The 27322-nt window shown below is 39.8% G+C and overlaps 1 protein-coding gene across 4 annotated transcripts in view; it reads right to left on the bottom strand.

Moving 5' to 3' along the window:
- Positions 1 to 27322, bottom strand: part of dpy19l3 (dpy-19 like C-mannosyltransferase 3) — a 49056-nt gene that overhangs the window by 7605 nt on the left and 14129 nt on the right. For 2 of the 4 annotated variants that reach the window (XM_065289262.1, XM_065289260.2), the window contains 8 exons: positions 24247 to 24348; positions 23957 to 24030; positions 23553 to 23711; positions 22802 to 22924; positions 22287 to 22398; positions 21733 to 21789; positions 21357 to 21442; positions 1878 to 2010 (listed from right to left, as the gene is read on the bottom strand). In XM_065289262.1, coding sequence (XP_065145334.1) covers positions 1878 to 2010; positions 21357 to 21442; positions 21733 to 21789; positions 22287 to 22398; positions 22802 to 22924; positions 23553 to 23711; positions 23957 to 24030; positions 24247 to 24348 — 846 coding nt within the window. The remainder of the gene's footprint in view (positions 1 to 1877; positions 2011 to 21356; positions 21443 to 21732; positions 21790 to 22286; positions 22399 to 22801; positions 22925 to 23552; positions 23712 to 23956; positions 24031 to 24246; positions 24349 to 27322) is intronic. The other 2 variants (XM_065289264.2, XM_065289261.2) reach the window with 1 other exon arrangement.

Here is a 27322-nt window from a genome sequence, read left to right as displayed (position 1 = left end):
CCTTGTCTGCCTTCTTGCCTGAAAGACATCCACATATAATGATCAATGTTGCACTAAATAGCCTGACAGTCTCTGCACATTAATAGACGATGACAAAGAGTGATGGCTTTACGGAACTGGAATTTACATGCACAAACACGAAACGCATAAATAAAGCCTCTGTTCACAATTTCAGGCTGTTTTCTTTTCAGCCAAAACCAAAACATTTCTTATATTGCATTTTTAGACAATTTTTGGTAAATGACATTTTGATGCAGCCCTACATAATTCCAAAAAAAGTAGTTTGGGATTTCAAAACTATCTATGTCTATGAAAACTAGAACAGAATATTTCATGTTTGTGGTTAGTGGAGGAATTAGTGTGCACAAATACTTTTGTGCACACTAGTGTGGAGTGGGGGATGTATGCTACAATAGAGTTAAAACCATTGGTTAAGCAATAGGCTAATTATTTAGTCATTAATGGAATGGAGTAGTACACCTTTGGGAATCACACTTCAGTGTGTACTAATGTACTAATCAGGATCTTTTCTAGTTAGATCAGTTCACATCAATGCTCTAAATGAATAAAGATCTGTAGAGCAGCAGTCTGGCCTTCCACCAGACGTTCACATCCTTACATGTCTTCTTGCACATTGCATCATCGTTCGATTACAGTAGTATAGTACCATTCATCGGACATTGGCCTGTTCTTTATTTATTTATTTATTCTTCACTAAATAAAATTTATTCTTCACATTCCAGTATCTATGGCTATATTCATGGCGAGAACTTGTTAATTCATGCACAGGTTATTAGGGGAGGGGAAATTTGATATCTTTGGAGAACATGAAAATCCACACAGAAAGACCACCTGACTGGCCGGGACTCGTACCAAGGGCCTTCTTGCTGTGAGCAACGATGCTACCCACTGAGTCGCCCCCACTGGCCTATTCTACCTACTGTAAGTGTATCTCTTCTTAACATCTGAAGCTCTGCTACAGACAAATGCCCAAGCTAAACTCAGTCTGATAAAGCTAAAGAAAATATGCCAATGTTATACTTACAACATAGATTGGATCGAGTTAACACCATCAGAATTAAAGCTCAAAATAGATGGAGATTTAAGCGTATGTACAATAAACTCATAATGAGGATGTTATTATAACCCCCCCACAATTATTGTATTTAGTAGGACATTAAAGGCATGCCACATATAGCATCAGTGCTGTAGAGTTTATTTAAATTTATAAAAGATGCCCACTGATGTGTCAACTACCAATTACCTCGATGAAGAAAAGTAATACTTTTAATTATGCCAAAGTCACACTTCTGCAGATGAAGCCAAGTATGTAACATCACACATGTTAAGCCTTCAGAGAGGATTTATGAACCTTTTTACTCATGGTCTGCCTGGAATCGAATTATTACAAATATAACCAGATTTGTTAAGGTGCTCCGATGCAATCACTTTTCTACACTTTGGTAGTGTTTGTTATTTTTATGTTTGTTTCTGACTAATTTATTGATCTGCTTCATTTACATAACTAGGCATGATTGCAAAAGAAAACACTTTAAATTAATTTCTTTGTACTTATGGACTAGAGAGGCCCTTCAAGGGTTCCCTTGGTTTAATTGCTGTGAAATAAGCTTTCCAAAGTACCCTATTATTGATTATGTATATTTTATGTAAATTAAATTAATCACATTGTATATTTTTGTGACCCTCGCACAGTCATCAGCCAACACCACATTGATTACTGCTGTTGACTTCTTGCCAGACATTGGCATTAACACCAACTAAACAAGAGCATATCCAAAAATGCAAAGCTGCAGATCTGGCCTAAACTTGGACTGAATTTGGATTCAAGCAAACATTGCAAGAGTAGAGACTCTTACCTCTCTTGTCCTCTCCCTTAGCGCCAGGTCCTCATAGTGTGGGTGGTTTGTCAATACTCTTCCTGTACACAGCTTTATCCCTGCCAACAGCTGCATACTGCCGGCAAACACTGCCCGTTTTGGTGTTTTCAATCTTTCGAGAAAAAAAACATAAAAGTGCTCGCTGTCACATTCACTTTTCAAGTCTCGCTTACATTTCACAACAAGGAATGGCATGGGACGGCGGGTGTGTAGTGGTGTCATTTACGAGCTCAAAATTGTTGCGAAAGCCTAAACTGTAGACATTTATTTCAAGGGAAACTGCGAAATGCTTCATTGAGGAGGGACGCAGCTATTTGTACAATCCCATCACTGACATGAAACGCTGGTTTCTTTAGGGGGTTTAAATCACCACTCTGGATATGATCTGTCTTCTATATTTTATATATGTGCATGGATGAAAGAAAGTGCTGAAGCTGTGTGCTATTTGATCAGCGTGATGGAGGTGTGACAGTTCAAAACATAACCTTTCATATTCACCATCTCGCATGCTAAACATACTCCTGACTATTTGCAATCCCAACAGAAACCTACTGAGCCACATGCATGTTTTCATTTCAATCTGTTCAATTTATTTACTCAAAGCAGACTTAAATCACAATAAAACTAAATACTATGGCACAGACGTCGTGCTCCAAGGTTACTTAAAAGATAAAGGCTAAGTTTGGAGCTGTATGTTGTGGCATTAAGAGTCTTACATGGGTCCCATTTGATAAACCTGCACCTGCAGTAATTAATAAAACACCCGACCTGTTATTGACAGCAGTATTCGTTTTATTCTTTACCCTACTCGGCCCGTTTGTAAATAAATAAATAAGCACAGGAATTTTTTAAAACAGCAGCCTATATATGTGTATGGATTCGAGTCGGATCCGCACTATCAGTGGCAGCCGGTGAATTCTCTTCCGTGGGGCGCAAATTCAAAATATGTGTTCGGAGTGTCATGTGTGTTGCTTGTCATGTCAAATACAGGTATATGCGTCATGTCAAAATACGTGCCTGCTGCATACGCCTCATTTTGACATGAGCCACTCATATGACGGGCTAAATACATGTTTTGATGAGCTTCACATCGTTCGCCCTCAGAAAAAGAAGTTACTGGCCGCCACTGCGCATCTTTAACATGACACAGTAACATTTTTCCACCTGTGACAGCAAATATTAGTGGTTCAACCGTTGGGTACCCACTGCACTGTAAAAATATACATAGTTGAAAGAAGTCAACTTCATTTTGTTGCAACTCATCTCTTGTCAAGATAAATAATAGTAAGTTGAAATGACTTAAACCAAAACATTTAGGGCAGCAAAGAATTTTTTACAGTGCATGGTACTTGCCACGTGCAGGACTCTTATAGGCAACATATGGTTTTATATCAGTCCAAACTGAAATGCGTTTGATTAAAGATGGCTGAATAGCTTCTGGATGAAATGTTTCATTACAAAGGAGTAACTGTGGTCAGGGTGGGTCGTCCCCGAGCACATACCCTCGTGGAAAACCTTGCTCCAAGCTCAAGATGAGTTCAATAACTTATGTCCAGTCACTAAGTGCCACAGACAATCCAAAATGAACTCCCCTTCGCCCCAGAGGGGTAAAAAAAAACACACCCGATTTAATCTCTGTCACTTTCCACTGCACACTGACTCAAAACAACACGTAGAGGGACAAAACAAAAAAATAAGGGAGAGACTCACATACACACTCACAAAGATTTGATTTTGACAGCGATGAAGCAGCAGAGAAGAGACAAATGGCTCTAATTACAATAGGTGAAAAATGTCTAAGTATTAGATTTTTGAAGACAATCTTTCAGATAGGATAACCCTCAGAGAACAGGCCACATGATGATGCACACTGATACATACATACATAAACACACATACAAACATATAAAGTCTATGTATGTATGTATGTGTGCTTATATATTGAGCTGTAATTCACACACAACCTCTTTCTCTCTCTCTCTCTTACGCTCAGGGGCCTTTTAAACACCCACAAAGCAGATTATGTTCTCCAATCCCCTGTTCCAGTCTAACAAAGTGTTCTCCACTGCTGGACTTATCACGTTATCAGTGTTTAAAAAAGAAACTAAACCTAATTATGTTTCAGCACTGCAAGATATCACGTCAATCCACGTCAGTCCGTTTCCTACTGGTTATTCCCTTCTCGTAATATAAGGATTCCAATCTCAAATCCTGAGAAATTAACTGAAAACATGATTTAGTGTCTGCTTTCTGTAAAAAAACAGACTATCTATAAGAATATAAGTTAATACAAAATATAAATATTTATATTTAAATAATAATTAGTATTTCATGCAGTTGGCATATTTAAAGGTGTTTAGACACTGATTAGTTTCAGACCCGGTACTAAATATCACTTATCACTATATAATATCTTAATACTAGAAATAGGATACCTTCCAACAGCTTTCAAACGGGCAGTTGTTAGACCCCTCATTAAAAATCTGCACATTGACCAGGGAGATCTTAATAATTTTATACCAATCACCCCTTTCTTTCTAAAATATTAGAAAAAGTAGAGGCAAGCCAGCTACAGTATGCACATTCTCAGTGAATAATAGTAAGTTTGAAAAGTTCCAATCAGGATTCAGGCTCAATCATAGCACAGAGACAGCACTGTTAAGATTTACAAATGCCCTCTTTTTAACATAAGAGAAGAAATTATGTTTTTTGAGGAAAACATTGCAGGATTTTTCTCATTTTAATGGACACCAACACTTAACACTAACACGTAACAGTTATTTTTTCAACGGAGTTTCAAAGGACTCTCAACGATCCCAAACGAGGCATTATCTAGCGAAACGATTGTCATTTTTGACAATAAAAATAAGAAATATACACTTTTAAACCACATTTTCTCGTCTAGATCCGGTCCAGCGCTACCTCACGTAAATGCGTAGTTACGTAGGGAGGTCACGTGTTACATATATAAAATGCACATTTGCGGACCATTGTAAACAATAAACTGACACAAAGACATTAATTAGTATCATTCCACATACAACAATTTCGTAACGGTCCTCTTCCAACACACTTGTAAACACTGGGGCGGAGTTTCGCGTTCGTCCTCTGTGACCTCTTGACGTATTGCGTGGGGTCACGCTGATGCATCACGACCGGATCTAGACGAGACATTGTGGTTAAAAAATTTAAATTTGTTATTTTTCTTGTCAAAAATGACAATTGTTTTGCTAGATAAGACCCTTATGCCTCGTTTGGGATCGTTTATAGTCCTTTGAAACTCTGTTGAAAAAAACTGTTAAGTGTTGAGTTAAGTAATAAATGTTGGGCTCTATTAAAGTCCATTAAAATGAGAAAAATCCTGCAATGTTTTTCTCAAAAAACATAATTTCTTCTCGACTGAACAAAGAAAGACATCAACATTTTGGATGACATGGTGGTGAGTAAATTATCTGGATTTTTCTTTTAAGAAAATGGAATATTCCTTTAATTAAATATATAGCGCTTTTATAGACTTATGCTCGCTTCATAACAGACGTCTTTACATGTTTACTGTATAGTGTTACAATTTTCTGAGGATGAGAGCAAATTCTAGAATAAACTCTAGTTTACCTTGTTGAAAAAATACACTGGCATATTTTTTATTAACTGATGATTTTCTGAGGAAATAAACCATTGACCTCTCTCACAGTACATCATATGCTACTCTTGAGGGTCCCTGAGTAATTACTTCATATTGACAAGGGACTGCATTGGCCTCTAGCAGATTTACATTTAATTTCTGATTTATATTCTCTTATGTAAATGTCAGCTCGTGTTAGCCAGCACCCTGCTGACATTATAAAAATTGATTAATGTCATTAACATTCCAAACAGAAGAACAGACAGTGGCCTGAGCTGATGAAGCCTCAGACATACAGTATGACCATGCCATACATCTCCTGAGAAGGAAATGCTTTAAGAATTCACTGAGCTTAATTCATGTTCTTAACATTAGACTGATGCTGATTTACTTTTATAAATAAAGATAAATCAGTTGGTGTTGGGAGGTTGTTGTTTGTACACCACTCAGCCATTTCAAAGGCTAATATTTATGGTATAGCTGGACATGTGCCTTGAGATATCTCAATGTCAACAGCTAAGGTCACTGCCTGCATATCTGTACGTTAGTGTCGGTGGTAACTTACTGTGCAAAAGTTCCCCCAAGACTGACAATTCTTTCAATATTTACTTAACCTCATGTTGCCCAAAACCAGTTCGAGTTTTTATACAATAATGCTACTTTAGGGTCCTGTCAAAACCTTAAAAGCTTTTAGAGGACCTAACGGTAATCGGGTCCATAAAACTCAAACCCTATTTTTAAGTGTAACTTTGAGAAACCAATCTTAAGGTAAATCATTACATAGACTTTCATCCTACATCATCTGTGCGTTCATGAAAGTTTATGAGTGAAGTCGGAGTCAATAATTTTCAATGAAACAGCTGAGAGTTTGGGTATGTTTTATACTCAGTGCTGTGCTATGGCTTCATAAGAGTTGAAAATATAGTCTATGAGTAATACAGCCTTTATATGGAGAACATTTTAAGTACTTTAATGGTACTTTTTGTATTTTTTAGCTTAAAAGCTTTAGTCCCCATTGGCTGCAAAAATATAGAAGTGAAAGAGCAGCAGAGAGATTGTTACACAGAAAAAGTCATGTGGGTTTAAAAACAGCATTTGTAAATTCTTTTCAATAAAATGATGACAGAAAGGTTTCTAGTGAACTATTCCATTACTGAAATATCTATGACTATCAAGAAAATATCTACATAATTGTCAAAATTATCACTTTATTTAAAGCTATTTAAATCTGCTGTTTTTCTTGGTCAGACTGATGACGGCACTTTTATTACTCATGCTGAATGCTAAATTTCTGCATGACAACTATTCATCAAAGGGTCTAGTTTGACACATGGATAGAATTTTTATTTCAGGGTAAAAAATTACAGAAATCCATTACATGGTAAATGACATCAGTCACCACTTGGATAATGTATAGAAAATAAGGAAATAACGATGACGATACGATTTGAAATTTTTGACTCGTTTACCCTGACAACATTGAATGTTGCCTGGTCATTTTATTTTGTCTGAATGCTTTAATGATATGTACAAATAAACAAATATTAACATTAGTTAACCAGTTAACTTTTTCGGATGGAAATGTGTCTGTAAATCAATCACAGCATCCAACCAATAGAGAGAATGGGTGATAGCCAGTAGTGTTATTTTCACCATCAGACAAACACAAACAGACAAATAGCTTACATGGCCCACTATGCCCTTCTGACGCCAGATGAACTGACAATGAGATACACTGCACCCCCCCAAAACACAAACAAACAGACTGGGGGGCGTCTAGATAAAGCTAAATCCGAATGGGATCTGTAAGTGCTCTCAAATTGTGTGGCTCTTAATCCTGTGTATCAGAGACAGAGATAAACAGAGAGAGAGAGAGAGAGAGAGACAGAGAGAGAGAGAGAGAGGTGGATCTCAACAGAGTGATGATAGACTGATTGATCGGGTGAGAACACAACTTAAATGTCAATGATTGATCTTCACAAAAGGGGATTGACAGAGTAAAATGAAATTTCAGTCTCTATACTGTAGGTTTCAGGAGTCCCTCAGTTTATGGAAAAGTATTTTGGGCAGGGCTCTGAACCGGTTCAAGGAACGAAAACGAAAACCGGAAACGAGCGAAATTTTAACAGGAACAAAAACGAAAACAAAATCAATTTTAATCGTTCTGAACAGAAACGTTTATTTAAAATTACCATTAACCGGTTAATAGTGTTATTTTTTCGTTTTCTTTAATATTGTACTTATCAGTGACCAATCATGATTTGAACAGTACAACATGTGACTTTGACGCATCAAGCGTGAGTGACTTTGACACATAGCGTGAGTGAAATGCCCACGCAGCAGTCATCGAGTCTCCGGCCCGATAGCATTTGTCTTAAATAACCACAAAGCTACCCATCAAATGTTCAGAGGTATGTTTAAGTTAAAACTTGCTTGGAAATATGAAGATGCAAACTGTAACTCAAAAAAGCCAGGGGACTTATACCACTGTCAATAACTTTTTAGATGGGTCGCCACCAAGAAATTCCTTTTCGTTATTATTTTTCTTACGACAAGCTGTCTTAACAAGTCTGTCTGCAATATTGAAGGATGTGGGGGAAAAGTACAGTAGCCGGGAATCACTGAGGTAACTTACAGAGGCACATTTAACATAAACATCCAGCAGAGTATGCTGCGGTTTCAACCAGTAAAAGACATGGTTAAAAACGGGTCGTTTTTTTCACCTGTTTATACTTAAAATGAATGCAGGTATTTCTTTTGTGGTTTTAACAATTAATGAAATGTTGAAGTTTAGTTATATAATGTGTTATGTTATTATTTTTGTGTGAAAATTAGTCTGTATGCATGCATTTGTTAAAGTATAGCCTGAATTAAAATAACGTTATTAACCGGTATTTTTTCTAAGTAAACCGTTTTCAGAACGTAAATGTTCAATGGGGAACGCAAAAACGGAAACGTTAAAATATCGATTCTGCTCGGAGTGAAACGATTGATAATTTTTTTCGTTTTTAAGCCCTGATTTTGGGACTAGTACACATGTTTGCAGCTAAGCAAATAAAATGTTTTAAATGAATGATAATTCAGACAAATATGAGTTAGTTTCACTGGTTATGAGAAGCAACAGACTGCTCACACACGTATGGCCTGCACCAGGGTTTCCCAAAAAGTGGTCCGTGAACTATGGAATTTTGCAAGTTGATTAAAAACAATGATAAAATTGTATCAAATCATAAAATGTAAAATAAAAACAATTATAAATGAAACACATTTCCTGGAAAGGATTTAGATGAATCCAGAAGTGGTCCTTAGTTATATTTGGACATTTAGCGTATTTTCTGGCCTATAAGTCACACTTTTTTCATAGTTTGTCTGGTCCTGCGAATTCTAGTCAGGTGCGACATCAAAATTTTTTCATATAAACCAAGAGAAACCATTACTATCTACTATCTACAGGCGTGAGAGTCCGCTCTATGTTACTCCTGTATTTATGTAATTCAATGGATTCAGTGATGCAGAATAACTTCGAGACCTTTTTTTAACCTTATTTGGCTTGTTGTGATAATTTAGCCTATTCAGCCTCCCAGGTATGTTCAGTATGCTATTGTGTATCGTGTAAATAACTATTTATGTTACTTTACAAACAAACCTTACAAAAAACAATACTGGTGTGCATCTTGAGACAAAACAATGGCACTGATATATGTTAAGAAGTGTCGGTACAAGGTGTTTTTAATTAAGGCAGCTCAAACATGCATTTTAGTCTGGAACTAGGATAAGCCCTGTCTGAGAAACTGCCCCCTTAGTAACAAAAAGATATGAAAAGATAAAACACTATATATATATATATATTAGGGCTGGGCAAAAAAATCGATTTTTCGATTAATCGTTTTTCTAAAATGTGGTCGATTCAGAATCGATTCTCAAAGAGCAGAATCGATTTTTTCCTTTACAGTATATTTATTTCTGCAAACATTGAACGAAAGATTAACGTTAATCGAATTACTAGTCTTCTTCACTAGATGTCACCCTATTTTTTGCTTTGCGCAAGGTTACCAAGGAGCGAGAGGCAAGCCTGTCATTCATTAATTCAGTGCTTAAAATGCCGGTTTCAGGTGCTTCATCGATTTTAATAATTAATTACCCACTTGAAACCTGCTGTTCACTGTTCTTTTTATTAGTATAGTATTTGTATTTAATCTATATTTATTGAGTTGAATCGAGAATCGAGTATAAAAACTGCCCCGAGAAGCAGAATCGAAAATTGAATCGAGAATCGAATCGATTTGACAGCTTGTGAATCGAAATTGAATCGATCTGGAAAATCTGAATCGATACCCAGCCCTAATATATATAGATATTGGTATATAGATTAAAAAACTCACTTAAACTGGATGAAAATATTTACTACTAATCTATGGTAAATAAGTAATTTAGGTCAAGGGCCTAATGTTTGGCTAACAAAACAGTTTGAAAACCTTTGGTCTACACTGAAGATTATGATGGCAGACACATGGGTGGTTGTGCTATTCAGTTAATTAGACTGGATAAGACTTCATGTATTGTAAAAAAGGCCATGAGTGTCTAAAAAAAAAAACTAATTGTAGGATATTATTTCAAAAGACACTGAAATTTTATTATACACAGCATTTCTTTTTATATATTATCTAAAGATGGAAAGCTTTATTATCAATATTGTCAAAATAATAATCATAAAGGGATCAGGTTGTCAGGTGCATGCTAAGCATAATATCTGCCTAAAAATGTAACCAGATAATAAAAAACGAACATAAGTAATCAAAGTATAGTAGTGAAGGAGGGTTAAGGGGCCATTAAATTATCCCCAATATCCTGTGTGGGAGTCACAGGATTCCAAAATTTTAAGAATGAATTAGTCATTAACACAAACCAACCATGTTAACTCTTTCACCGCCATTGACGAGATTTTCCGTCTTTCCGCACCCTTCCGCAACTTTTTAAACCCGAAAGTATTGCCCTATGGCAAGCGGCTGCATGTCCGTGTCTGTTCTAAAGATCGCTCTGAATGGGATCTCTATGAAAAGTCTGTCACAAAAATGGAATTATCTCTGCTCAAAATGTGTTTTTTTTGCAGAAACCTACCCATATTCAAAAGCTGATTACAAAAGAACCACGGAAGGTAGGATGAAACGGTTATTTTTGTTTGAAAGCAGAGGGTCTGTTCTTTCATTTGGTATATTGAATGTTTATATATTTAAAGAAGAACATTTTCTGGAAGGCATTAAACTTTGGTGAAAATCATGTAAAACGCTGGCGCTGGCTGGCAACTTTTTTTAAAAACGCTGGCGATGAAAGAGTTAACATCATTAAAATCTTTATTTAGACTAAACATTTGACAAGAGTCATGGTTTGACACTTGAGTCCCCTTTTTTTTAAAGAGAAGTATTTTTGGATCAGCAAAGACTTTAACTTGATTCAAACAATAATTGTGTGTTTGGACGTTTACAACAAGTAGCAAAAATGGTGTCGGCTAACCTTACTTTTGTGGATAAAAAGTATTTTGGGGTTGTTTGTAAATTCTCCCTGAGTTCAAACAAAGCATCCATCTTCAAGCATAGCTATCAGCGGTGGGTTTCTTTTTTCGATATCCTCATCGAGACATTTCCAGCAACATCTCCACCGAGACGTCTCTGGCAGAAAGCTGCAAAAAGCCACTGATTTGATCAAATTAAAATGGAAAAAGTGGCTAGATTGACAATTAGCCTGGAAGATGGAAGATGTTGAAAACACGAAGAAAGAACGAAGGAAAGGAAAGCGAAAACAGCAGGAGAAAAATGTGTCTTTGTTCAGATGGAAAACACAAATTACTTGTGCTTGGAGAGGCTGTGAAAGTTTTTCCTTCAGAGAAAACAAAAGACTAATTTATCTTCATTATTTCAAAACAAGGCAACATTCAGAAATAACTCCTTAACGGAGGCTGAAACAAAAGGATGCACAGTAGAAAACTACAAAACAAAAGGAGGGACAATTAATTACATGGCAGGGAGACGTTCGCGATGATAATGCTGCCTGTGATGACAAGATCTCAGAACTGCAACAAAGAACCTGCTTCCATCTACAGGACAGATGCGGTCGGATTCAAAGGCCATAGATCACTCATGAAGAGAAGCCATATATACATGACACCCTTCCCACAATGCCTTCTCAGCTGATTCCAAGAGATTGCAGGGTATAGACGACTAAGTTAGAAATCATAATGGCATTCACATGGGTGGTTTGTGCCATGAACTAGCCAGTCAATGACTGTTATTCGACTAGTCAATGGGACAAACCACCCATGCAAACTCTATCGCATTCTTTGCAAAAATGTCTTTGTTCTGAAACGCTTAGGTTACTCACGTAACCCCGGTTCCCTGAAATAACGGGAACGAAGCATTGCGTCAGTTAGCTGACGCTATGGGGGAAACTCCTGTTTACTCCGTGACTGAAGCCTATTGGTTAACGTCTGTACAAAGTACAGACCAATGACGTTTGAACCCGCGCGCGGGAGGAACGCGTCCCTATATAAGCGCGGTTCAATCGTCAGGAGCTCATTATTATTCGACTGAAGCGCGCAGCCGAATAACACTCGCTGCGTAGACGTTTGTAGCACGGCAAGAGACGCAATGCTTCGTTCCCGTTATTTCAGGGAACCGGGGTTACGTGAGTAACCTAAGCGTTCCCTTTCAATACGGTTCACTTCGCATTGCGTCAGTTAGCTGACGCTATGGGGGAGCGTAATCCCATCACGCCGTGCATACACAACGTACTGAAGTGCCTTACCGGAGAGACACTGCGTGTGGCCCTATACCCGGCATATTCACAGCTTTAAAAGCAAATGTGTAAGCACCATATAAATTGTTGACGCGCACACGGTGGGGTTTTAAACGCACCGGGGGCACATAACATAGCACAAGACGGCGAGGTACGCGCCGCGGCTGTGCGAGATAAGTAAATTCAGAGTCACGTTGGTGAGCTCGCTGAGCGCACCGTGGTGTACACATAAAACGCATGAGCGTGCATGATTGAGCCGAGAGAACCTGCGCTCGTAGGGCAGGGACGTCTAAGCTGTACAATCTGACAACGTAGACGGCGAAGACCAGCCGGCCGCGTAGCAGATATTAAATATAGATATAGATACCCCTGTAGACCAAGTTCATGAAGAAGCCAAACTCGCACAGAGTGGGCTCTATATAGGACATAGCTCATAGAGGGGCGTGAGCCAGTGCGATGGTTTCAACGATCCATCTAAATAACCACTGTTAGCAACAGACATACGTAGTGAGTGATCTGCGAAGCTCACGAACGGCCGATCTGACTATAATATGCGGCAGAACGGTTCGTAGCGTGGGATTATACAGATACCACAATAGTGTGAACCCCGGTGCACCCTCGAGCGCATCGGGATGCATATAGGTAGTATTATAGTGCACAGATCGGTGAGCTTTCCAAGCGCGCCGTAAATGTGTATTGACTATAAATTGCACGGGCACAGGTGAACACTTGAATACATCGTGAATGCATATAGATGAATCAGAGTGTTATAATGCACAGGCCGGCAAGATTCTCGAGCGCGCCGTCATGTGTTCTGATAATAAATTGTGCGCACACGGGTGAACTCTTCAGTGCACCGTGAATGCGTATAGATAAATCAGTGCACACAACGCGCCGTGAATGTGTACAGATATGATTGATGAACGTAACGGTGGGCACCCAACGCACCGTGAACGTACACAGATGAACAACAATGTATGTGTCACAAAGCATAACACAGCTGTGTATACAGGTGAGCTTTCCCAAGCGCATCTTATTGTATACCAAAATGTTATAGCGTGTACATGTGAGCTTCTCTAAGCGCACGGTGGACGCATATAATTAAAACCCATATCGTGCATACAGGTGAGCTAATGGGCGCACCTTTAATGCAACAAACCTCAGTAGTGCGCGAAGCAGGGATGTCGAAGCTGTAAACTGACAACGTGGACGGCGGGGACCAGCCGGCCGTGTCACAATTGTCAAATGAGAAACCTCTAAGACCATGCCCATGCTCTAAGACAAGTGAGCATAATTGTCACGGGAGGTGATAACGTCAACGATCCATAAATAGCCTGTATTGACAGGTGCTCTAGTGAGTGATCTGTGACGCAGATAAACAGCTGATCGTCTGATGTACGTCAGACGTATGTGTCATACAGGACCTTGGACAGTTCCAGAGCGCTGTGCCTCGGGCACCGTCCGCATCTGAGAAATGACAGGCTTATGAATAAAGTGAATGGCCAGCCGTAAAAGCATGGTTCGCTGTTACCGCCGCCGTCCGCATCTGAGAGATGACAGGCTTGTGAATTAAATGAATGGTCGGTCGTAAAAGCGTGGTTCGCTGTTATCACGGCCACATAGATATAGGTAGGGGAGAGAGCCGCCGTGCCTCTGTAGTGAGGAGAAAAGTGTTCCACCGGCGATTCGCGGGGGGTTTTGACTTTCAAATGTCACTAGACAGAATGGATCAGACTTTGCATAAGGACGCCTCGTGAAAGGGGTCCTAGCAGCTTGTGTCAATGTGTCATAAGGCACGTAATGTTGGTCGTGTCCCACGGATGCCATCTCCGCACGCCCATCGTAATGGGTTAATATTGGTAGTTTAAGCATGAGATGCGTATCACTCTGATTGAACATAGCTTATAAAGCGATGCAATGAGTTTATAAAGGAGATGACTCGTCAGCTTGTTCAGGGGGCGAGATCTCAGTCTGGTTCGGTAAATAATGAAACCACCGTAGATTGCCCGACCGCATTATCACAATAACACGGTCGAGAGTGCTGCAGTGCTAAATCATCCTCATAATGTACCGTATTCACAGTACAAGGTGATTTATATGAGACAAACGGCGTTCCACGCGCCGAAGGCTGATTGCCTTCGTAAAGCGTGTTCAACCCACAGCAAATGCTGGGCTAGCTCGTAATGACAGCACTTCATGCAGCCGTGTGTAACTTAAGCAAGCTTCCCGGCCGTCAGCTCGGGGCGGGACCTTTGCTTAGTCAAACTGAAGTGGACTTATGAACAGAATGCCACGATATTCAGCTTTCTGAGGCTCGTTAGAGGGGTACGTGTGCCCGTCTTAAACGAGATGCCGCGCGCGTCTGACTGTGCGCGCGCTTTAAGCTTTGAAACTTATTGTGGCGGGTAGCAAGCTCACTTGAGGTTGATATTACCCTTAATATCTCCGAGTATTGGAGCGGAGGTGTGAGCGTCTTCGGATCCGCTAATATAAATCAGCTATATGGCCGAAAAACGTCATAAACCGTTTGGCTGTAAGCCTTTGAGTGGCCGTCCGGAGAGGGCGCGATTCAAACGCTTGGAGCCATGCAAAAGTCTGAGGCTGTCCTTCCTCTAGGAAGAGAGAATAACAGCCGTAAGACCGTGCTCGTTTGCGCCATCAGCATCGTAGCGGAGAAACTGAGGTGGGCTGCGAGCGAATTTGGCAGAAAGGTGTTAGAGACACCGTACAGTCGTGGGGTGTCAATACACAGTATATGGCCAAACCGGGGTCTTTTCGGCTAGCGTCGATAGAATTATGGACAGCGGGCCGTGTGTGCGTATTACTGATTGCTTGTCAGTAAGGCGATAAAGTGTTTAGAGACACCGTACAACCGTGGGTGTCAATACACAGTATAGTAAGCACGGAAATTACTCTTTTTAGAGGAATTAAATACCGTTCGCCACTATAGTGAGGTCGCATAGCCGACAGTATTACACAGTATGTTTGGATAAACAGCACACAGAAAACATTACAGGGCAGTCCAGCCGAGGCGCGACATAACCCCTTTTCTCCCAGACAGTTTCGTTCTCTGTTGATGCAGCTGTGCTGCGGAGACCAGAGCTCAGCCGTTCAGGTGCACAAGCCTCAGTAGTGACGGTGACCGAACGGCTCACGGAGCAGAGCAGTATGTCTAGGTGGTTTAATGTCAGACTGAACCCATCGCAGAGAGGAAGTCTGCTGTGAGGCCCGCGGTTTTGCCGTTTATTAAAAGGGCAGAAAAACCGGGTATATATATATAAGAATGTACCAATATTCAGCGCACTGATATAGGACGGGACTGAATAAAGGGAGGTATTCGGGCCTCAGTATATTATAAACAAATTCGTTCTGCCTCTGATTCCGTCTAAACCAGAGAGAAATTACCAGGCAGACGAAAAATGAGCTATCTGAAGTGAGATCGGCTCAGGCCAGTAAAGCTCTATAATAAGTGTTTTAGCGCTCCAATAGAGGCGTGTCCGCCTTATCGAGCAGACGAATGAGATCGTGCCGCTCCAGGAGGGGAGGGGCATGAAGCTCTCTTATAATGAGTGTTCTTGGTGCTCCAATAGCGGCGAATCGGCCCTATCGAGCAGACGAATGAGATCGCGCCGCTCCAGAGGGGAGGGGCATGAAGCTCTGTAATCGTTGAACACTGGACAGCTGCATTTAGAGGCAGCGAGCCGTAATACCGCGTGCTAGCTAAGCCGTTAAGAGACCTCACCACTGTGGGGAAAGGAGCTTGTCGTATGCATCTATCCAGGTCTACGGTTCCCCGCTTGTTCATCTCAACAAGAGAGGAACGGCAGAGGGGAGCAGCAACACAGACAGAACAGCCATGCGTCGTGACGGTATCACCCGATGCACTCGGGGGATTAATATATGTGCCAGAGATCTCGCCACTGAATTTGAGAGGAGCGAAGGGACTCTGTAAGCATGAACGGTTGCGGTGTGACAGAACACAGGGGGGGTTAGTCCGTGTGTGCTTGTCTATGCATCCATCTAGTCTCATGGCTCGCCGTGTGTTCATCCCGGCGAGAGAGGAACAGCAGGGGGAGCACGAAACATGGATAAGACAACCAAAGCATAAGCGCGGTCCCGGCGTGGGAGGTGCCAGACCGGTAACGCGCTCGGAGGAAATTCATAGCAGAGAGGCTCACCGAGCCGCTGTGCTGGACGCTATTACAACAGCGCCTGCTCTTTTAGCTTATAGCTTTATATTAAAAATATTGATCTTACCGGGCGGCCGCAGGGGAGACCTCGTCAGGCGTGTCCGCTGCACAGGGCTCGTACCACGGCAAGCGAAGGCTATCTTCGGTTCTCGGCCGGAAAGCGGCAGGGGAAGACGCTAGACCTGGACTCTGCTATCTTCGGTTCTCAGCCGGAAAACGGCAGGGGAAGACGCTAGGCCTGGACTCCGCTGCAGGGCTTTTGTCAACGGCGAGGTAAGGCTTCTTCTTTTCTTCGGAGCAGCGAGAGGTTCGCGCTGAAGGAGAAAATAATGAGCTCCTGACGATTGAACCGCGCTTATATAGGGACGCGTTCCTCCCGCGCGCGGGTTCAAACGTCATTGGTCTGTACTTTGTACAGACGTTAACCAATAGGCTTCAGTCACGGAGTAAACAGGAGTTTCCCCCATAGCGTCAGCTAACTGACGCAATGCGAAGTGAACCGTATTGAAAGGGAACCCAGCAAGATGCCAGCAGTATTTAAAAGCATCATAAATTTGCTGCTGACACAGATACTGTTTCAAGAGGTAACAGCATGAATATTCTGCCTTCTAAGATTATATCTTACATAACTTATGGTTCAGACTGAATTTGTCCTGTAAGTTTGTAGATGTTATTCTTATTCTTTTCAAAACCATTTCATGGCAACTTTTTTATGTTTATTGGTGGCAAATACAGATTAATTTGCGCAATCTGACTCATACGTTTTTGAGCAATCACATTTATACGGTTTTGTAGGGACGTGTTGTTACTACATTTTTGTAACGATACTGATATTCAATTACCTGCAATGATATCTATCAATACCGATAGATACCGATAGTTTTACTTTGTACTGCTTGTTTCAAATTATTATGTTGTGAAATCCTAGAAGCGTTGTGAATACAAACTGCAGTTCTGTTGTCACTGTCACCAAACTCAAAATAATCACACAGCATGGGTTCTGATCATAGACTGTACAAAATATAGTGTCTGTGACGTCACCCATAGGTTTGTGAAGAGTATTTTTGAAGCCCAACGTTTGCAGGGCCTGCCTTTGCCATCTTGGCAGAGCATCAACGCACGTCACTCGCAGATAACTAAAAACAGCCAAAGAGACAGCAACAGGAATTCACCTGTCACTCAACTGACCACACCCCTAATTATGCAAAATTATAAGGCTTAAAGGGACCATCCACTTTTTTTCATTGTGCTTCCATACCATGGCTGCAGGAGGTGCTGTGATATTATGCAGTGCCCGAAAATAGTCCCCAGCTATTGAAAGTTACCAAGGGGACTATTTTCGGCTGCTGCTTAATATCATTGCGCCATGGTACAGCAGCAAAGTCCTTGATTATTACGCCGGACTGAGACTATAGTTCCTAGCAATATCGGCCTAGAAAATCTCAACTTTTAATTTTCCGTCGGTCTTAGTACACGATGTACCTACAAAAGAGTCAAGTTTTAAATAGGAAAAATATCAAAACTCTTTGGTCATTTATGAGCGCGATGCTAATGGTCTAATCAGATTCAATGGATTATGCTAAGCTATGCTAAAAGTGGTACCGCCAGACACAGAGATCGGCTAAATGGATTCTAAAACGGTAAAAATCAAATGTTTAACTCTAGGGGAGCTGGAAAATGATCCTATTTTCAAAAAAGTGGAGTGTCTCTTTAATATAATTGAAATGGATGAGTTACAAAAAAATGTATCCCGCTCACAGTTGTCATGAAGGGCAAAATTAGCTATATAGACCAAAAACACTTTTTGTACTAGATGGTGAACATATTTATTTCTGCTGTAAAGTTGGGCATTTTAACATGGGGATCTATGGGATTGGCTCCCTTTTGGGGACAGTCTTTAGCGGCCAGTCAATGAATTGCAGTTTAAGGAACTGATCACACCAAAAGCGTTTATGGAAGTTGCAGGCGCCTTTTTTGAATGATATTCTATGGGCAGGGAGCGTTTGCGCGCTGTTTATGCGCGCCGAGCGCCTTGTGTTTTTTGCCGCCGGCCGCACCACACGCTTTTGTAGAAGCGCTGAGAGCGGAGAAGCGCCCGACGTCATTCGCGTCTTTCCATTGTCCAATCGAATGAGGGGAGAGGCGGGCCTTACGTTGTGGTGAGGGAAGTTAACAGTTGCTTTGAAGAACCGGACACCACTCGCTCACTCTCTCCTGTGTGTTTGTGCACCTCTCATTCTCAAACAAGGTCAGAGCAAGCGTCCTCTTTTTAAGGTTTCTGCTAATATGACAGTTAACAGCAAAAGAGCGCTCACGCTTCAATATTTGATTGACAAGACAGCTGACTCGGTGGTTGCCTAGCAATATAAAAAGCCGCGTCACACTGCTCTTTTTAAAAAAAGGCAGTGCTTCGCGCCTTGCGTTTTAAAGCGTTTAAAGCGCGGTTGGTGTGATTAGCCCCTAAGTCACTTCCATGTTGGCTTTACTAAACAGATTTGAGGGTTGCTCTTTGGTTCTGATGCATTTTTCTGCTCTTTTGGATGCCAGGAAATGGACATTTCACAAGACCTTTTTAAGATGTAAAATAAATCTTTGGTGTCCCCAGAGAACATATATGAAGTTCCAGCTCAAAATACCACTTAGATAATTTATTAAAGCATGTTAAAATCCCCACTTTGTGGGATCTTTGCATTAAATGGCAGTGCTGTGGTTGGATAGTACAGAGGGCGGTATTATCCCCTTCTGACATAACAAGGGGAGTCAAATTTCAATTACCTATTTTTCACGTGCTTGCAGGGAATGGTTTACCAAAATTAAATTATTTGGTTGATCTTTTTCACATTTTCTAGGTTGATAGAAGCACTGGTGAGCCAATTATAGCACTTAAACATGTATAAAGGGGACATATCATGAAAATGTGACTTTTTACAAGCGTCCAATGTCCAATAATGGGAGAAAATGGTGATGTCGATTATAGGCTGAAATACCTTTATACCTGAGCATTCTTACACAAACATTTCCAAACAATCTCCCTCATATATTTTTAATACAATTTCACTTGCACATTTTCATAATATCTGCTTTGCCCCAGGGTAGAACCTCATTGTTGCTTTTTTCTAATAACTGTACGTTTTTCTACGATTTACGTCTTATGAATTCATACAAAATCGTCACAGCATGAAACTTCTGTGCGTCTCACACGAATCATCATATTAGGCTTCATTTCAGACTTATCATGCTCCCTAAGGCGTTAACTACCTACATGTATGTAGGCAGCAGAGGGCAAAAGCTCAGAGCTTGAAACAGAGCACCTGTCACTCCGCACTATACAGCTATTTCATAAACAAAAGAAAACAGAACTTTCACCTACTCATTACAAAATCATACACAGCATCTAGTTTGTTTCTTTTAGCTCAAGTCAAATCAAAAGATTGTTTGACATCGATACGTTCACTGTTCTAGTCAGTTTACCCTTCCTCTCCACACTGTGTCACAGTATGTGGTATATTATTCAGTAAGTTCCAATCATGTTTAGACTAGGCCCGATCTCTCTCCTCGGTACACTTGTCATGCCCACCTACCCTCCTTCTCTCTCTCTAATAGAAAATCATTTCTGGTAATCTACATATAAAATAAAAAGTGCAGGCTTTGGCAGAAGCAGGCACAGACAGAAGTGTGAAGTGATCTGCTTAACTCTTTCATCTGATGGTTAATTAGTGTGTGGAAGCGGCTTACTGACACACCTTCAGCCAAGGGAACTCAAACACTAATCCCTGACATAAATCGCATTATCTTCAGGGAGAGATCACCTGTGTCATTTCAAACCTTTAAGTCTTTCTCACACCATACACGTGTGCATAAACCAAGGGCAAGACAACTATGACATACTGTTATTTTTGTCACGGTGGCATTGATGAAACTTTCTGTTGCTAACCGCTGGACTCTCGCCAGCACCTAATGTCTTATTCATGATGGCCATTTTGAACCAGCCCAATTCCAAACACTGGTACCTGCTCTCGCACTTCTGAAAATCTGATCGAATGAATAGAGCAATCACTGCAGCTTTGTGTTTATGTCCTTCAGAGTTTGTGAGGAACAGAGTGAAATTTTTCTTTTTTCGTCAGTCTGAGCTAGAGGTTGGCAAGTTTTTTGACATGAAGTACACATATGTAAATGTTGTGATTGTGTATATATATATATATATGATTTCTGTGGCCCTGGACACAGTTATCAAAGACACGATGCAACAGGAATAAATTATGCAAATTGCTGCCTCATTGTTTTTGTTTTTACCGTTTACTGCATAATTTGCTCGGGGTTGTCATGTTTGTTGTTCACTTTGAATTATGTGTCATGCGGTGTTAACTTCGAGTGCATCTTTTCTTAATGATGTGATTTTGAATGTCACCATCATTGTGTTTTGCGCGTGGAATGTTAAGGACCGTGTAGGCTGGGTTGAAAGTTTTGATGTGTTATTATATGCCTGTTGCAAGATGTCATCCTCTCATTATGCGGAGATCCTCATTTCAGAATGTTGCTTGCGGACACATCTCCTCATTTATGTAAAGTATTATTGTGAAAACCGAAAGCAGACCAAGCAACACCGCTGTGCGCTCTGGAGCTTTAGCTTTCAATTCAGCTCATAACTGCCGGTGTAATGATGACTAAGGAGGAGGATTTGGTATGCGGATGCAAAAGATTTCTAAAATAAACAAATAATATATGTTATATGAGTGCCTCTCATCGCTTGCATGCCAATAATCGCCTTTTCTGTTTGCCGACCCCTTGTCAAATGTGCATCTCTGAGTGTTGTTTTGTAGCGTGCAAGTGGAAGACAGAATAATACGGCTGCTTTACCTAATCCACTCCATTAGCTCCACAGTGTCGGGGTCATAAAACTCTCTGAGCTCAGAAATCTCCTCCATCAGTCTGGGCCAAAACTGTCAAGAGTAAGACAGCGATCGTGAGCATGAGACTGCTGTAATGGAAATGACTCACAATAATCAATGATCAACAAAAGCAGTCCAATAAACACAGGTATACACAATCTACGCATATCTGATTGCTTATTCTTGTTGCTGTGGAAAAAGTTCGGTGGAATTATAACTCAGTGTGGAATATGATTTCTGTTTGTGTTCACTTGGATTTCAGCACGAATGTTTGTGGCGTACTGCCATCAGGGCAGCTTAGCAAAATATGCAAATACATGGTAGAGTAGTTGCAAATGTCTTACCTTGTAATAAAGAAACGCCAGAATTACAATTGGAACCGAGTACCTGATCAGTCTCATCTGCGGGAAGAGATTAATAACATAAACTGATAAATAACAACATGCAGCATTTGGCAGGGAAACAGGATGAAAATGTTCTGGGTTTGGGGCTGTGACTACACTGCCACCTAGTGGGGAAATACAATTGAGCAGTGTTATCATGGGCACACTAATGTAGATGAAGAACGGCATGCCTCACTGAAGCTCAATATCCATTTATAATATTGAGCGTTATTGCTTTCGCATTACACTTTTTCGTAGTGAGAAGTGCTATCCATCATTGTTTTGTGGTCTTCTATAATTATATATTGGATTCGCTTTCAGTTACACATACTCGTGTCTCTTGTTATTACTTGTTATTGAGTATTTTGTGTGTGTGTACAGGTTTGGCTATACAACCATAAACGACAAATATTGATGGAAATCACAAATATAGATGGAAAAATAGAAGGGTATTGACCAAATCCAACTTCACATAAATCTAATAATGTCATCTGGGGTAGTAAATGAGATCTCACCGTGTTTTTCGTGTTGCAATGAAGGACTTTCAGATACAACGTCCAGACCTCCTTACCACATACCCCAAAGGCAGCGAATGCACACATATGGCCAGTCCACAAATATTTCATCCTGCCACCAGCAGCAACAAAAGAGAAAAATCTATTGGTGCGGTCCACGTTACCATGCAGAACAGACAACAAGCCATCTTTAAATAGCATTCATTGTCGATCCTATTACGATTCAGACACCAAACTACACTTTATGAATTGACATCTCAATATTCTGCCATAATTCACTCATCATTCAAATTCTGACTGGACTGCCGACGTGGGATATGGACTAATAAGATGAAGGAGATCACAATTCAAAAGCGACACGGAGGACAGGAAATGATAGAGAAGAGCTTGAAATAGAGACGCATCTTAGGGGGAAGGAAATTACAGACAGCATGCGGCCGAAATGAAGAAAGAAAAATATCCACATGGAGAAATAGAGAGAGATACACAGCACAAAAACAACAAAACTCGTTTACCTCATAGTCGAAAAGGCGAGCAGGCCAAAGAAGAGGGTGTGCAATAAATTGTAAGCGACGTCTGGGCTCATCCTAAAGGTCCTTTCCTCTTTTTCCCTGCTTGTTGGGCCCGAACCACTCGAGCTATAATGAAGAATTAAGAATCAAACAAGGGGGGGAAGACAGCCATGCATAAAACATAAGGAGAGCCAAGATCAGTGATGCTATAGCCAGTTCAGTTTTTTATTAATGCATAGAAAGGTTAATGGTCTGTCTGATTTGTGCGTGTGTATGTGTGCCTGCACACGCACGCGTCTAGTAAAACCCCTTTGGGTGTTTGTGGGCCCGGTAATACTGATAAAAGAAATGAAAGAAGAACAGAAGAAAGGACCACAGCAGCCCTAAAGCAACAGCTAATCTGCTTTCAACTGAACATAATAATGCATATTCAGAAGCCCTAATGGGAAAAAAATATATATCTAGAGCCCAATTATTGTGTATTAAAACTAATAACTCAAATTATAAGTAGTATTTTGACCTGTAACATCAAGGCGCTCGTGAAACTACATTCACCGCTCTAATGGTCATTTCTCATCCTATTCTCTATTCTGTGGGAGCCTTCTAATTACAAAAATGAACATTATGAGTATATTTAGCGATGCATTTTTTTTCTTAACTCCCCGAAACACATTGGCTTGTCTTGTTATAGTGTAATACAAAGTACTGCAAATAAGCATTTTTTTCCAGAAAGAAAGTTATGCAGTAGGTTTACCTGAGATTAGAAAGAGCCACCAGCAGAAAGAGAATGAAGAGAGCAGTGAGGGTGCAGAGATACGGATACAGCAATACCGTGCCAGCCAAGCGCTCGAATGTATCCAATGGCAACAAGCCAAAGGCCTCTTCACACAGATAGAGACTGGCATCAAAGTCTCTGAAAGAGAGAGAGAGAGAAAAGGAGTACATATATTATACAGATTATTGGGAGCAGCAATTCATCTGATGTACTGAAATGGCTCCATATATACATCTAGTGGATGATCAGATTATATTGTGCGCCACATGCTATTTTTCCACTCACCGAGGATTAATGGCTCGATGTGGATCTTACTTCTGAATAAGACACTACATTATAGCTTTTGACTGATGATAAAGGGCTTAAACGTAGCGCGGAGTTACCTCGTAGCGCCAAAGCCAAGCTTGACCTTTATGAACTTAAAGATGTGCTCGTCCGATTTCAGCTGAAGTATTCTCTGTCAATTAAGATGGAGAGAGTGAAGGACGAGGTCATTCATACAGTCATCTCCTCAGGTGGGAATTTTTTTTTTTTTTTGAGGGAGTAAAATAGGAAGAAAGAGAAGGAGACTGGAGGAGAGGGTAAAGCCAGAGTCTCTGAAGGATCATGTAGAGCAGTTTGATCATATCATTAATGACAGGCCAGAAGATGTAGAACAAGGTTCAAGGCTTACCTTGGCTGAATAATTGATAATGAAAGTTAATGCGAGGACCAGGAGTGTGTGAAGACAAAGTTTCCCTATTCGTCTAACAAAGCCACCCGTTTTAAGCCCAGTCTGAAAGGCACACACACACACACAAAGCAGGTATAAATATGTAAATTATAATGTTTTTTTGAGAAAACAGAAAACAAGGTTTTAAGGTGTAACAGCAGTGATAAAGTGCTTTATATAATCACATTTCTTTAGTGTTCAGTTTATGGGTTTACTTTGTCCGAGTCTCTTAAAAGCAAGTATCTTCACTTGGCAGTCATCTTGGCAACACCACTAAGCAGTAATTTTCTATCAAGGCATGCACAGGAATGACCGATCTACTTGAATTATGAAAGATCAAAATCTCCAAGCTTTGGAGGTAATAAATGCAGAGTCAGCTAAAAACTTGGACCACTACTACAAAGTAAGTGCTGCTTTAGGTTAAATCACTGCATTTTTGAGTATGTTTAGGAAACAAGTGGTGTTTCTATTAAAAATACATTTTGGCTCTTATCTGATTTACAGGAGCTACAATAAGCATTGTGATTTCTCTTATCTGTTTTTTAATGAGCAATACATCAATCAGATTCTAGGGCTGGGATAAACGATTATTTTTTAAACGATTAATCTAGCGATTCTTTTTTCGATGCATCGACTAATCTAACGATTCATTTTGTCAGTCCGATTCGACTTCGATTTGATTCGATTCTCGATTATCTCCCCATTAATTAACTAATAGCAATTTATACATGTTGATTTAAATATATGAATGTAAACATTTCAATATATGTTTATTCGCTTAAAATTTCAAAATAAAAAAGACTATACAAGTGCAAAATAATGCATTCTTAGTCAGAGGTAGCATTCAATAAAGCATTTGCAGTGCATACTGTGCAGTTAAGTAACCGTATACAAATCTCAAGTTCAAGTTACTTTATTTTACATGCATTTGAGCAAAACCTCTTCAATGTGGCTTTTGATGGTCATTGTAATTTTTATAACTTGATTTGTTTAATCCACATTGTTTTCGTGCTGTTCTAGTCCATTTAATGACAGATATAAACACAATTATAGACTTAAGAAGCACATATATTATTAAATCGCTTTCTCTTAAGTTTGTTAAGATAGATTAGGACTCATTTACTGCTGGACAGAGAGTGAATGAAAGCGCAGTCTTCTGCCAACAGTGACATATTTCATTGCTTTCTGTTAAATTGCTCAAATGACACACTTGGCATCACATTCATGATTTTATGGTAAAATGACACTTTTTCGCGTAAGTCCATGAGCATTTAAACCATAAACAAAGCACTTTCACTTTAATTGAGCGTGAGCAGCGCAGCAGAACCGACGCAGAAACGATTGCAGCACTGTTGCTACAGAGCCCCGAGCTCGCGCTGCTCATGCGTTGGGGTTCATGCTTGTTAACATGGGCGCTGAAAATACCACGCAGGCACTGCTCACCCTTGCTGTGTGAAACCAGCGTGGACTGAAGCCACTCGCGTTGCTACTACTCTACTGCGCCGCCTTTTTGGGTCTGACGAATCAACGCGCATATTTTTTTATTATTATTACCTTTATTTAACCAGAAAGAAAACTCATTGAGATTAAAAATCTCTTTTCCAAGAGCGTTCTGGCCAAGACAGGCAGCAGCACAAATTAACAAGGTTACAGACATAACAACATGAAACATGTAACATAAAACATAGTACAATAAATAGTAAATTACAAGGTTATAAAATATCCAAAGTTTCATATATATATTATCTCATGCGATAAACAACAGCAAGGATCATTCCAATAATCAATCGAAGCATTTACATCCATTTTGAGTAGCCTCCAAGTCATTTAAAAGTAGTTTAAAAAACACCTAAAGAAACTGGCTCCTTAAGGTTCAAAACTGTTTGCAGCTGATTCCGAGCACAGGGGGCGTCGACGTATTTTTTGCGTCAACGTATTTTTTGCGTCAACGTCGTCGATTACGTCGACGCGTTGTCCCAGCCCTATCAGATTCACATACATTTTAAGTCATGTCACAGAAACAACCGAATGTTGTTTGAACATCTGATGAACATTTTACATCTGATAAAACCACTTAAAATGAAAAAGTCTATCGACTTAATAACAACATGCATAGTGAATGGCAATGTACATTTAAAGAGCTCAGATGCAAAGCCGCTAAACGCCGCCTCAATCAAAAATTAGATAATAATATTGACCGAATGCTCTAGGCACATAGGTTCATCAAATACTTTCGCTTTAAATTCACTTAATCCCGGCCTCATTCAGAAAAACAGCTTTGTTGGCAAAATCTGTTAAACGCAATAACAATTTTCCATCAAAGACCTCTAAGTGGATGGAAAAATTATTTAATAAATGGCGGCACAAGGTCATTACAGTGCAAGAGTTTTTGTTTTACTTGGTTAAAGGAGGTTTACAAAATGTATTAGTTTTTTATTCAGAAAGAACTAGTATTTTTTTTTCTATTATTAAAAAGTATTTTTAGAATGTGGGATCAAATATAATCATCTAGTTTAGTGTAATATGATTGTTTTTGTCAAAGACTATTTAGAAAACAGAGCTGTATTCTGCATATGTCAGGACAAATATTACCAAAACACATAAAAATTTATATTAAAATTTACTTTTTCACTTTTATATTTAGAAATAACTAATAAAATTATATTTTAAAGTGATTTTTATTAAGATTACGCATGCCATCAAGGTCGATAAAATATTTAATATTTCTCATTCTTTGGCGCAATTGGCAGTTACACCATTTGACATTTTCTGGTCCATTCAGTCTTAACTTTCATAAAAAATTAAAAATTGTATTGCATAAAGTTAACATAAATACTCTATGTGCATTGACATAAACTTGATGTGTTCCTTTAAAACAAGTTTTTTTAAAAGATTTTTGAATTTCTCATCTTGCCAAACCGTTTTTGTCACTAACCCACATAAAGTACACACAGTGTTCCTGTAAAACTGATCTAATTTTACTATTAATATGTGGAAAAACTGGTAAAATTGTTCTCAAATAAAATAAATGTCATAT

This window comes from Paramisgurnus dabryanus, chromosome 2 (genome assembly GCF_030506205.2).
Source record: "Paramisgurnus dabryanus chromosome 2, PD_genome_1.1, whole genome shotgun sequence".
NCBI classification, from domain to species: domain Eukaryota; kingdom Metazoa; phylum Chordata; class Actinopteri; order Cypriniformes; family Cobitidae; genus Paramisgurnus; species Paramisgurnus dabryanus.
The sequence above is the reverse complement of the archived record's forward strand: the minus strand, read 5'-3'. Positions and strand labels throughout refer to the sequence as shown.